At 34.0% G+C, this 10,772-nt stretch overlaps 3 protein-coding genes and 1 long non-coding RNA gene across 4 annotated transcripts; all 4 read right to left on the bottom strand.

Annotated features, from left to right (window-relative positions):
- Positions 1-7: 7 nt before the first annotated feature.
- Positions 8-763, bottom strand: LOC662446 (endocuticle structural glycoprotein SgAbd-2). The gene is made up of 3 exons (XM_008195982.3): positions 668-763; positions 483-613; positions 8-326 (listed from the first exon to the last, which is right to left on the bottom strand). The coding sequence occupies exons 1-3, from the start codon at positions 710-712 to the stop codon at positions 59-61; spliced, it is 444 nt and encodes a 147-aa protein (XP_008194204.2). The 5' UTR covers positions 713-763; the 3' UTR covers positions 8-58.
- Positions 764-1,686: 923 nt separating this feature from the next.
- On the bottom strand, positions 1,687-2,357 carry LOC107397955 (uncharacterized). Its single transcript, XR_010334453.1, has 3 exons — positions 2,043-2,357; positions 1,911-2,000; positions 1,687-1,856 (listed from the first exon to the last, which is right to left on the bottom strand). It is a non-coding gene; the product is annotated as an uncharacterized LOC107397955 (long non-coding RNA).
- A 974-nt stretch (positions 2,358-3,331) lies between these two features.
- LOC662478 (endocuticle structural glycoprotein SgAbd-8-like) lies at positions 3,332-5,244 on the bottom strand. Its single transcript, XM_008195983.3, has 3 exons — positions 5,139-5,244; positions 3,740-3,861; positions 3,332-3,693 (listed from the first exon to the last, which is right to left on the bottom strand). Exons 1-3 carry the CDS (start codon positions 5,241-5,243, stop codon positions 3,369-3,371), a joined length of 552 nt encoding a protein of 183 aa, XP_008194205.2. The 5' UTR covers position 5,244; the 3' UTR covers positions 3,332-3,368.
- A 3,330-nt stretch (positions 5,245-8,574) lies between these two features.
- Positions 8,575-9,760, bottom strand: LOC662513 (endocuticle structural glycoprotein SgAbd-8). The gene is made up of 4 exons (XM_968604.4): positions 9,613-9,760; positions 9,180-9,397; positions 8,853-9,126; positions 8,575-8,800 (listed from the first exon to the last, which is right to left on the bottom strand). Exons 1-4 carry the CDS (start codon positions 9,622-9,624, stop codon positions 8,708-8,710), a joined length of 597 nt encoding a protein of 198 aa, XP_973697.1. The 5' UTR covers positions 9,625-9,760; the 3' UTR covers positions 8,575-8,707.
- Between the last annotated feature and the right edge of the window lie 1,012 nt (positions 9,761-10,772).

Genomic DNA, 10,772 nt, shown 5'->3' with positions numbered 1-10,772 from the left:
CCAAGCGTTTCATTTCAACCAATTTATTTCAAACTTAACAAAACAAATCAACAAACAATCACTGCTGATAATCCTCCGCATAGTCCTGCTGGGGGATTTCCTGCAGCGCCTTTTGGATTTCTTGCGGGATGGGCGGGGGCGTGGGCAGATGGGCCCCCTGTGGTTGGAACCCATTTTCATCCGCGATGTAGCTCAAGGTGATGGGATGGCCGTGCTCGTCATGGTAGGTGATGGTGCCCTGCTGCACCAAAATTTCCTTCTTCTCGTCGCCTTTATTCTTGAAATAGCCCGATTCCTGCGCGTGGATGCCGTTGCCCGTCTCGTAGCTAATTAAACGAATATGTTTTACCACGCACTAATTGTGGATTGGTAGTAAAATTAATTAAGAATTTTGATTTGAGAGACGTAAGGCAGATGTTGTGAAAGTCGTGCCAGTTTGCTCTGTTTGCACTTTCTTCAAGTGGTGCAAAAATCGATCTCACCTGAACTGGTAGCCCCCGTGGTCTTGGTCGAAAGTTTGTTTGAGGATGGGGATGATTGGTTTTTTGGCTTCTTGGTAGTCGGGGATTTCGGCGGTTGCTGCGAGGGCGATTAGGGAAAAAACTCCGTAAAGCTGATTGAGGAGGATTGTTAATTGGCGTATTAATTGTTTGAGGTTTTAACTTGCCTGCCACATTTTGATTAAGCACAGTGCACTGGCGGAAGTTGGCATAGAAACTGACAGTACAATGGCTGGTTGGATTCGCTTTTATACCAAACTCTCCTCTTTAAATATAGTTTCACATTTGTAAAATAAATTAATCCATATGTTCTCAGCTTATGGAGAAGATGTCAGTAATTTCTTTCAATTAAGAGGGTATTATCTACAAGATCGACGAACAAATGATTGGGCAAAAACCAAAAAAGTCAAAATATTGATAACTCGGCTTCTGAGAAAGTAAAATTTGCTTAAAAACATTCACATGAGTTTATTTACATATTTTTAATCTAATTACGAGGAATGCAAAATTCTTCTCTTGACTGACTGAATATTTTGTAATTCAAGAAATCGGGTTATTAATTTCTTACCGTTCACACTAATAGCAGACTTTATTGCAATGAAATAAAGTACTTTCCCTTATGCTGATAAAGTAAGTATTCAAAAAATATTCCTAGAACTACAAGGATCAAGAACAGTTTCCCTGAAAGTGAAAGAGGATTATGCTTAAAAAGATTTTATTTTTTATGGTTTCATCTTCACACAAAAGCAGTACAGCAGTGATGACAATAAAGACAAGGAAATGAGGCGGAAGTTTCATCAGAATCTTAATTATAGACGTAAAAAGAATTTTATGAACTGTAACAATTTGTTGATTTAAATATTGTATTTTCATCGAAAAATATCGCTTTAGTAAAAATTTTATGATATTTATTAAACGCTAGAAAGTACTGTTAGTGCCACAAAGAGATGCTAATGATAAGCACAAAGCAGTATATTTGTGCACTGAACGTGTTTGTAAACAGGACACCAATCCTTGAATTTTGTGAACCAATTACACGATAAACGGTAACGTTTATTTTATAAATTTTACATGGAAGAATTAAAAATACAGTTATATTTGTGAGATAAAAACAGCAAAATTGTTTTAATTGTTTTAATTAATTATGCTGCTGTGTGCACGAAACTTTGCTACCAAAATTTGTGAGTGAATTCAATTGACTTTATTATGGTGTTTGTAAAATTACTACACGTTTATTAAATTTTTTTTGTTTTTAATATTTTAACACAGTGAGTAAATTGATGGTCCCTGCTTCCTTGGCTGATTTTTATTAAGTTGTATCACTATTAATTCATAAGCGAGCACCGCTCCAGCAATCTTAAATAAATTTAAAAGTCATTAAACATCACTGATTATGCTTTTTAAACTTACGGCAAAAATAAGATTTTTTGTAAGAAGAAACATTTTTCGCGCCGTAAGTCCGGTAGTTTGATACTTTGCAGTAACAATAAGTCTGATGTTCTAAAATTTTGGGTAAAAATTAGTTAGATTAGTAACTCCTACCTCCTGGTTGTAGATTTCTAAAGGCGCAACTGAAAGAATATCCATTGGTGATTTACTTTCTTCATGGACTCGATTTGCATAAATACAAACAGACACCATTCTGAGAATGAGTAAACTTGAGGAAATCAAATAATAAATAATTTCCAAAGGCGGCGCCAGAACAAGATTTAGACTAAGATGGACTTGAAAAATAATGAAATAAAAATTGTTGAAGAACGAGATTAAAATCAGCCACGAAATTTTATCGTCTAAATAGTCGCAAAATAGGCACAAGCGATTATAATCTTCGTTAATTGCAATCCATTCTTTGAAGTGTTTTGACTAAAAAAAATCAATTGGTGTCAAGCACTTGACCACATTTTAATTACTTTAATATCTGTCAAGTGTTGAATTCGGTCGTTGATTTGCCGAAACCTCTCACTTAAAGCACAACTGACCAAAATAATGAACAAGTCGAGGAACGTCCACGCAAATGCCATTCTGGTGTTCATTAACTGAAAAATCATGCCAAGCCAGTGGGCATAATCGACAAAATCAAAAACGACTGCAAACGACATATCGACGGCAAAATAGCGAAAACCTTTAGAAAATGATCCACGACAACGCACTGCCACTATCAATTTATTAGCCTGAATCGTAAAATGTTCAGCTACAAAAAACTTAGTATCAATTATTAAACCACAAAGTGGCAATACCGGCTTCAAGTGCTAAAAAAATGATGGCAATACGTTTCAAAGTTTTGTCTAGGCCTTTAGGCCAACCGTGTGATATCAAAGCTTTGTCTAGTTGGTTCCACTTGGTCATAATTTCGTGCCAATCTCTGGCTAGTTTTATAAAGAGAAAACTGGACAAAGTCCCAGAACCGTAAAAAACGATCGCATCTACAAGTTATTTGTTCGTTTGAAGTGATTTATAGGACAGTCTTACTCATCTGTGCTTGCTCATAGCCTGTGATAAGTTTCATGAATCTAATTTGGGCAAAAATCACCACAATACCCAAAAACGCTGTTAATAGTGACGATAACACACGCAGGGAAAACCAAGTGAAACTGATCCCAGTCACTTTTTCTTCGGAAACACCCTGTACCGGAAAATACCCAAATACTTGTGCGATTACGAACAGGAATCGCAAAGATTTGTGAAAATTGTTTTGGGGCTGTATCAAGAGCAGCCCAGATTGTGGAGCTTTCATTTTGTGGACTGGTTCAAGTACAGTTCTTAAACCACATTAAACTTGAAACGTGTTTATCAATCCACTAATGGACTTGAGCAACGCATTAAAAACACACTTACACAATAAAATTTATTTATTTACAAGAAAACAGCTTAAAATCGCCTTTGTTGCGGGGCGATTTTCTTATACACTGGTTTCAAGTTGCTCGCAGCTGGAGCGGCGGCTTCTTCGGGCTCTGGATGGGCAGCAATCCACTCCAAAGCTCGTTGGATCGCTGGGGGAATCGGGGGTGGGGTCGGCAAGTGGTCACCTTGAGGCTGGAAGCCGTCCTCGTTGGCGATGTAGTTGAGGGAAATGGCAGTGCCGTCGGGGGCGGTCCAGGAGGCCGATCCTTGCACTTCAGCAGCTTCGTTTTCAGAGCCAGCGTTTTTTATTTGTCCTTGTTCTTGGGCATTGATTCCGTTGCCGGTTTCGTAGCTGAAAGGATAAGTTAGCAAGGGTTTTTGGGCGGTTGGGGACTGACCTCCACTGGTAAGACCCATCAGCATTGACTCCTTCGTTGTCGTATTTCACTATGGGGATGGGCTCGCTGGTGGCGGGTTGTTGGGCACAGGAGGCCGCAAAAAAGGCGCAGAGAGCAATTATCTGCGAAGAATTTTATCAACTCCAAGGGCTCTTATTTAATTATTTGGGATATTAAGTCCACAAGTTACGAAAAAAATTAAAAAAATTTAAACAAAATGTGAAAACAGACCTGAGTTGAAAAATGATGGACTTACGTCCGAAATATAGTACTTATAATTTATTAAATTAAAAAAAATGTAAAAATTTAGTTTGAAATCATCAAATCCGTTCAAAAAACTATATTTCTCTTACATTTAAAAAATACGGCCGTCAGTGAATCTGTCCCTAATTTTGACACAGAAAACAAACTAAATAGTAGCTTTTTAAAGCTATGAAACGAAGAGCTTGTAAAGTACTTTATTTTATTATAATACTTGACGAAAATCTACTGATCGCTGTTAGTTATTACAAGTTATTAATAAAATTAGTTCAAAAAGTTTTATGAAACAAGTTCCAAGCCACCAAGGTTAAAAGGAAACTTTTGTTTTTCTAAGTCGACAGATGGATACAGAATTAACGTTTCTGCAGTTTTTTTTAACATTTACATTTTTCGAAAATGTATCTACATAGAGTCTTAACTAAATTTGCGCCAATGCAGCCATTATTTAGTTTTTGATTTATAAAAAAAATTGTCGTAAGAAAAAAACAAATATTATTTTTTTACTGTAAGCACTAAATCTGCAGAATTAAAAATATTCTAAGTTTATTCTTTTAATTCGTCTGATATCAATTAATTAGTCGTAAGATCAATTGGCTTATTACCAAAGCTTTACAAATTAAATTAAGATTTTGATGTACGACCAAATGATTTTTGTTTGAAAATAGTTATGTTTAAAATACCGATTTTGAACGCTAAAAAACATTTAAAAATTATTAACAAATATAAATTACCACAAATGGAAAAAAACACAGGTGTATCAATAAAATTAGTTCAAAGAATTGTTTTTGAATACGTATGAGAGCTTTTATATCTTCTAGTTTTCAGTTGTTCTAGTCCAGATATTAGTACAGACATAGCAAATATTGTCAAAGTAAAATGTACATTCCCGTTTGATTAAAAACTAATAAAGTAATAATTGTTCTAGTTTCTTGGTCGTTTTTTTTTAATATTATGAATGTTTAAGTATAATTTTAATAAATAATTTTTCATAAAAGTAAAAGATTAAATCTGATTTTTTGAAAAATTGGATTACAAAAATCGCTAGCAACAGATAAACGGTTTCTGTTATACTTGTCTGTGTCGCACACTTGGCTTAGTAGCCGAGATAGCACTTAGCACTTGGCACTGGATTACCTACCACTTTCATTTTGGTTTTGTTGAAAAGGAGCGTCGGACTGAACTTATTAGCGAAAATTTCGTATTTATACCAAGTTGGGTTATCCCTCCCCAGCGAAGGAGGCATATAATACCTTAAAACTATTATTAGAAGATTAAATAATCATTACATGCAACACACATGAACTTTAGATAATGTGGCGAAATACGGTTTAAAGCCGATGGGTAAATTGACATTCAATTGTAGAAGATTGATGCGTAATATTGATTTTTGTATGGATCGTTTGAAGGCATTGTTATCTCCTCTGCAACGAGTTAGATAATAATCGACTTTTCACTCCGACATGCAATAGGGGTTAATTGAATACAGTCCGGTCCTGTCGGCCATTCATTCATCGGTTGGCTCACACCTACTCGTAATTGTTATCATCGACAAAAGTAGGTTGCAAATTTCAGCTCCTTATTCGAAACGAAAATTACTATCATTTAGCCCGGCGCTGTAATGGCTCTATTGCTGCCAATGGAAACGTACAAAATTTTGCCCAATTATTTTTTTGCAATAATTTTGATAAATGAAGGTTCACCAATTACGAAAGTCTAATTAATTGCCTGATTTGCTTCTTTGCCGGATCCAACAGGGCCGAATCAAGGCCTCGCCGATAAATAAAATTGCATTGATTACTTGTCATGCAGGCTGTTGAATATTTGAAGACTGGCGTGTAAAATAAATATAATTAATTATCGGCAAACATTACAAAATCCCATCGGGTGTTATAAACACGATGAAAGCTGACCTCAGTGTCTTACTTATTTCGGGTCATGCGAGTCAAAATTTTCAGTTTTTCCGATTATTTCACTGAAAACAATCGATTACAACACGGTTCGTTGCATGTTCGGGCTTCATGCGATCAAGAGACATTTTCGCTTCACATTGTGAAATTGCTTAATTAAGGATTTGAGAGCGTGATGCTTACGGAGAATTGCATTTTTTCAGAGCTCCGGAAAAAGTGAGAATTGTACGCAGAAACAGATGAAGATGCGAGAGATTTATGTAACTTTCGACATCAATGAAGACAATATTAAAACTGTTGAGTTATGACACCTGATGACGGCAACCTTTCTAGGCGAAAAACTTGTTGAATTATTGCTATTATGTACCCACTCGTGATGAGTGAGAATAACCTAGAAGATGGCAAAATGAGCATTGTAGTTGCTTACGATGACACAAGAATGCGAGGACGCAAATATTTGACCGGAAATCACTGTGTTTGAGATTTCAATTTATTTATTGCGTTTTTTAGTTCTTTGCTTATTGTTCCAATTGTAAATTGGTTGAAATATTTAATTGCTCACAATAAAGGCAGTAAACACAATTTTAGAGAATAAAAAAAATTGCTCAATATGACTAGAAAATTATTGGTAAATAAAAAATATGTAAACATAGAGTTGTAAATTTAAAAGCAGTAAACACGACTACCAATCGAGTTCATTGCAAAATTCTACGAATTACTCGAATTTTATTTAATTTAGTTAATTCCCGAATATTGAACGAATGTTTATCTAAATTTAAATTTACGTTCTGTGACTAAATATCAGTACACATGTGTGTTCTTTTCTTCCATAAAGTAAAAAATAATAACATTTAGCTGGTCCTCTAATTATAATAATTGGGAAATTAAGATGCCCATTAATTAATTTCGGATAAATATTAAGTAAAAGCGTTGAGATAAAGGATTTGGCTTTGAGCAAGCCTCAGGGTCGCAGCTCGCCGCAGGATAAAGATGATCTTTATATTTGGTTGAGAGCGTGGCACAAAAATTTGGAGGATTTGCCGTGTCAATGTTGACATTAAGATTTGCTGTTAAATGAAGCAATCAGAAAAATGTGTGTGCGTAGGCTGCCTTGAAGCTGGCTTCCTTTTTGCAAAAATTTGGTTAATTTTTGAAACCATGTCACTGCTTGTAATCCCCTTTTTGCGATGATTTATACCAAAACAAATTATTGCTTAATAAAAACACTTTCTTGCAAAATGTGCTGTGAGAAATGTGTTTCTAAAAATGACTATAATTTGTTCAATTTCTTCACTGTTTAGGTTTTAGAGTTGATGGGAACGAGTAAGTATTTTAAACGAGGGGATTTGTAATAGTTGTTGAACAAATTGGCGATTAATGGAAACACAGTTATTATAATAATTAATAACAGTAAGTTTGTTATTCTCCCGTTTGTGATAAATTATATACTTGATAAGCAATTATGTAGGTGTTGAATATCTATTTGCCAACGATGAGGTAAGTTTGACTGACAAAAAGCGGAGAAAACTACATTCCATTGTATCATTCTAGTGCAAATATGAAGAATGTTGTAAACGTCACCTGTTGTACGGGAGAAATTGAGTGTCTGAACGCCTTGCGAGAAATTAATCAAAGAAATTACCTCACTGTGTCAAAAAGCAATATTTTGTCTTCTGCGTTTTTTACATAAAGAAAATTCCAAAAAATTTTAAAGAAATAGCTTGTTTATAAAAGATTGTTTTTGTATTTTTTTAAAAGAGCAGAAAAATCGCCAAGTTGTGAGCAAAAATTTAAAAATAAAATTATTCAAAAAAAAATTTATTCGATGTTCTTTAATTCGATTTATTTCGCATTTGTAAGAAATTATTTGCAATAAAATTTGTGTATTTTTGCAATAAAATGTATCACTTTTTACGTGATGTTTTAAAAATGCATTTGGTTTATTCAAGTCAAGTCAAGTTCAAGTATTTGCGTAAGTTTTACTTGGACGAATACAAGCACAATGTATCAGCCATTTGCTGTAAATAAATGTTGAATATTGTGTTGCCTACGTGAGAAAAATGTTTATGATTTCTGTTTATTTTTGATGAAGGTGGGTAATTAATAAAATTAAATTCACTGACTTTTAGTTAGCATTTATTTCTGAAAATACTTTTTTAAACTAGTGTACATAATATTTTTCAATCTACTCAACTGATATTCCTACCAATTTTTTTTAAATTATCTAAGGTACCTACCTAAATAATTTTTTTCCGTTCATTTATTATTAATTTTTAAAACAATTTTTTTAATAAATAAAATTTAGGTTTTTTTCTTCAAAAAACAATGTATATTCTTCTTTTAGTTACTTTTTGGTTGTGTTCTTATTTTAGACTTTTTTATTTTACAAACGATTTTTGACATAAAAAATTTATATTGATCAAGCTTTTAAAAAAATCAAAGATTTTTGAAGTCCATTTTTTTTTAAATAGTAACATCACAGCTGACATTTATTGATATAAGTAGTATTTTGTGTTATAATTTAATCACAGTTATATTGATTTACACGGCAGCGGCGCATCCACCATTTTTCACTTTACTTCCAAATGATTGATACCAGGCAGTCAGTGCTACATCTCTGCAGTTTATGTAAAAATGTTGTCGATTTTATTTATTTAAACACGTGTATATGAAAAAATATCATAAAACTTTATTATCTAAGAACTTTTAGTCTAGTTCAAGAACATGTGAAGTAGATGAGCGAAACAATTCAGTCTATATAAAGTACTTATGAACATGTAAATCACAGAATTCTCCTAAATTATTGCTGACGGTATTGTCCGTTGTAATCTTGTGGTGGAGGATTGTTCCTTTGTCCTTGAGGTCCTTGACGCGTCTCTCTTTCTTCAGCCTCCTGTAATAACACAATTTATTACAATAATCCAAAAATGAAAATTTTAAATTACTTGTTGTGCCTTTATTCCTGCAAAAATCAAATCTAGTCCCTTTTGCACTTCGGGACTCACTGGTGGCGGAGTGGGCAAATGATCTCCTGAAGGATGGAAACCTTTCTCGTCAGCAATGTAATTGACAGTTATTACTTGTCCTTCAGGAGACGTATAAGTGTAGGATCCTTGCTGCACTTGAGCGTTCAAGTGTTGGCCCTCGACGTCTGGATCGGGTCCCAAGTCCTTAACGTAGCCTTCTTCTTGGGCAATAATATTATTCCCAGTTTCCCAACTGCAAATAATTTATTATTGTATTATTTCACGTGAAAAATTGTGGCTACTTACGCCGCTTTGTAACTTCCATCATTGCCCTGTTCTTTATCGAATCTGATAATGGGGATGAAGGTTGTGGATTCGTGCGATCTGGGCCGTTGTTCTTGATACTGTTGATTGTATTGTGGTTTTTGTGGCTCTTGATATTGCTGCTGGTCGTTGTCGTACTGCTCTTGGCGCCTTTGGGGACCTTGAGCAAGGCAGGCTCCGGCCAGGACCGCCGAAAGGATCTGAATAAAAATAATCCGGTTTAAAAATAGCGAATTGTGAATTGAAAAATGCGAGGAGCGAACAATCGATTACGCAACGCGTTTAACCTTTATCTGTCGCCCATCCCAAGAAGTTGCACCACCTACAATCAAATGAAAGTAGGATCTTCCTTATATAATCGTTTAGAAATTTCAAAAGTCAAAGGTCAGTAAAGTGAAAGGTAAAGACGGCTTACCAAAAACTTCATGATGATGCTCGTGAGGGACTAACACATATACAATTTGTCGATAAGAGAAATCTGTATTTATACCCTCACTACTGGAGCAGCTCCACTCTTCTAGAGCGCCACCACGAATCTAAACACTCATCCTTAAATAGTCTGCCATTATGATACATTTCCTGTAAAAAATTTTATGGGTGTGAGGATCATCTGCATTTGTGTAATATCGCGACTGAATTCCAATCTCGGCTGACATTTCAGCGCTTGATAATAAACAATTTTAATGTTTTTGTTTTTCGAAGAAATTACAGCGCCTGGCTAGTGAAAGAATTTCGTAAAGCAACCATCAGCAATAACTTTAATGTTAAAGTCATTAAACTATTAAACAACATTCTCAAGAATTGCAAAAAGATTACAAAGCGCTCGGAAAAAGTTAATTTAGCCGAAAGGGCACGAGATTAATTAGACAACCGATTTTATGTCTTTGTGTTATTATTATTATTATTATTATTATTATTATTATTATTATTATTATTATTATTATTATTATTATTATTATTATTTTTGAAACAGATTTTTAAAACTCTTTTAAACCACTATAATTTCTTCAAAAAAATGTATATTCTTTAGCAATGGACATACATATAACAAGTAATTTTTCGAAGGAAATTTCATCTGTTGCATTTCCCACAGTAATGATTTCACGTCCTCGAACTTTTGCAGATTACTATTTACGGATTCAGGATAGTGGTATTAAAATGTTACTTTTTAAATAATTGAACAGGTAATTGATATCTTATATTTAGAAATGATTAGCGATGCCATAAATTTGCGAACATTTCACAGAGATTAAGTGTTAACAACCTTTATTGATAAATTGATAATTATAAAGGTACCTAAATATTTATGACATCAGTTTATGCATATGAGCAATATGTCAAGTAACGCAAAAATTTAGCACTTAATGCACTTTTGTGCAATACTAGATATTTATTTTTGTTTGGTTTAATTTTCTTTAAGATTTATAACTTCCGCCAAATCGACAATGCTTGTTTCTAAATGTCAACATGCATTTTAGTTTCAAATTTGGGTGTCTTTGGTGAAAACTTTCGCATAATTTAAGTCAGATCAGGCTTGATCTGAATAGTTGAATATTTAGAGAAACACCTAAATTT

This window comes from Tribolium castaneum, chromosome 5 (assembly GCF_031307605.1).
Source record: "Tribolium castaneum strain GA2 chromosome 5, icTriCast1.1, whole genome shotgun sequence".
Classification (NCBI taxonomy): domain Eukaryota; kingdom Metazoa; phylum Arthropoda; class Insecta; order Coleoptera; family Tenebrionidae; genus Tribolium; species Tribolium castaneum.
Note: the sequence above shows the minus strand (reverse complement) of the source record. Positions and strands in the feature narration are given on the sequence as shown.

What these genes read in the sequence shown, in the direction of transcription:
- LOC662513 (XM_968604.4), bottom strand. An exon ending in GATGGAAGTTACAAAGCGGC is followed by an intron (nt 9,127 to 9,179) that starts GTAAGTAGCCAC and finishes AATTATTTGCAG; the next exon opens with TTGGGAAACTGGGAATAATA. An exon ending in CAGGAATAAAGGCACAACAA is followed by an intron (nt 8,801 to 8,852) that starts GTAATTTAAAAT and finishes GTGTTATTACAG; the next exon opens with GAGGCTGAAGAAAGAGAGAC.
- LOC662446 (XM_008195982.3), bottom strand. Translation starts at nt 712, where the DNA reads ATGCCAACTTCCGCCAGTGCACTGTGCTTAATCAAAATGTGGCAG. An exon ending in GCTTAATCAAAATGTGGCAG is followed by an intron (nt 614 to 667) that starts GCAAGTTAAAAC and finishes CTCCTCAATCAG; the next exon opens with CTTTACGGAGTTTTTTCCCT. An exon ending in CACGGGGGCTACCAGTTCAG is followed by an intron (nt 327 to 482) that starts GTGAGATCGATT and finishes TCGTTTAATTAG; the next exon opens with CTACGAGACGGGCAACGGCA.
- LOC662478 (XM_008195983.3), bottom strand. Translation starts at nt 5,243, where the DNA reads ATGCCTCCTTCGCTGGGGAGGGATAACCCAACTTGGTATAAATACGAA. An exon ending in ACAAAACCAAAATGAAAGTG is followed by an intron (nt 3,862 to 5,138) that starts GTAGGTAATCCA and finishes AATTCTTCGCAG; the next exon opens with ATAATTGCTCTCTGCGCCTT. An exon ending in GATGGGTCTTACCAGTGGAG is followed by an intron (nt 3,694 to 3,739) that starts GTCAGTCCCCAA and finishes TTATCCTTTCAG; the next exon opens with CTACGAAACCGGCAACGGAA.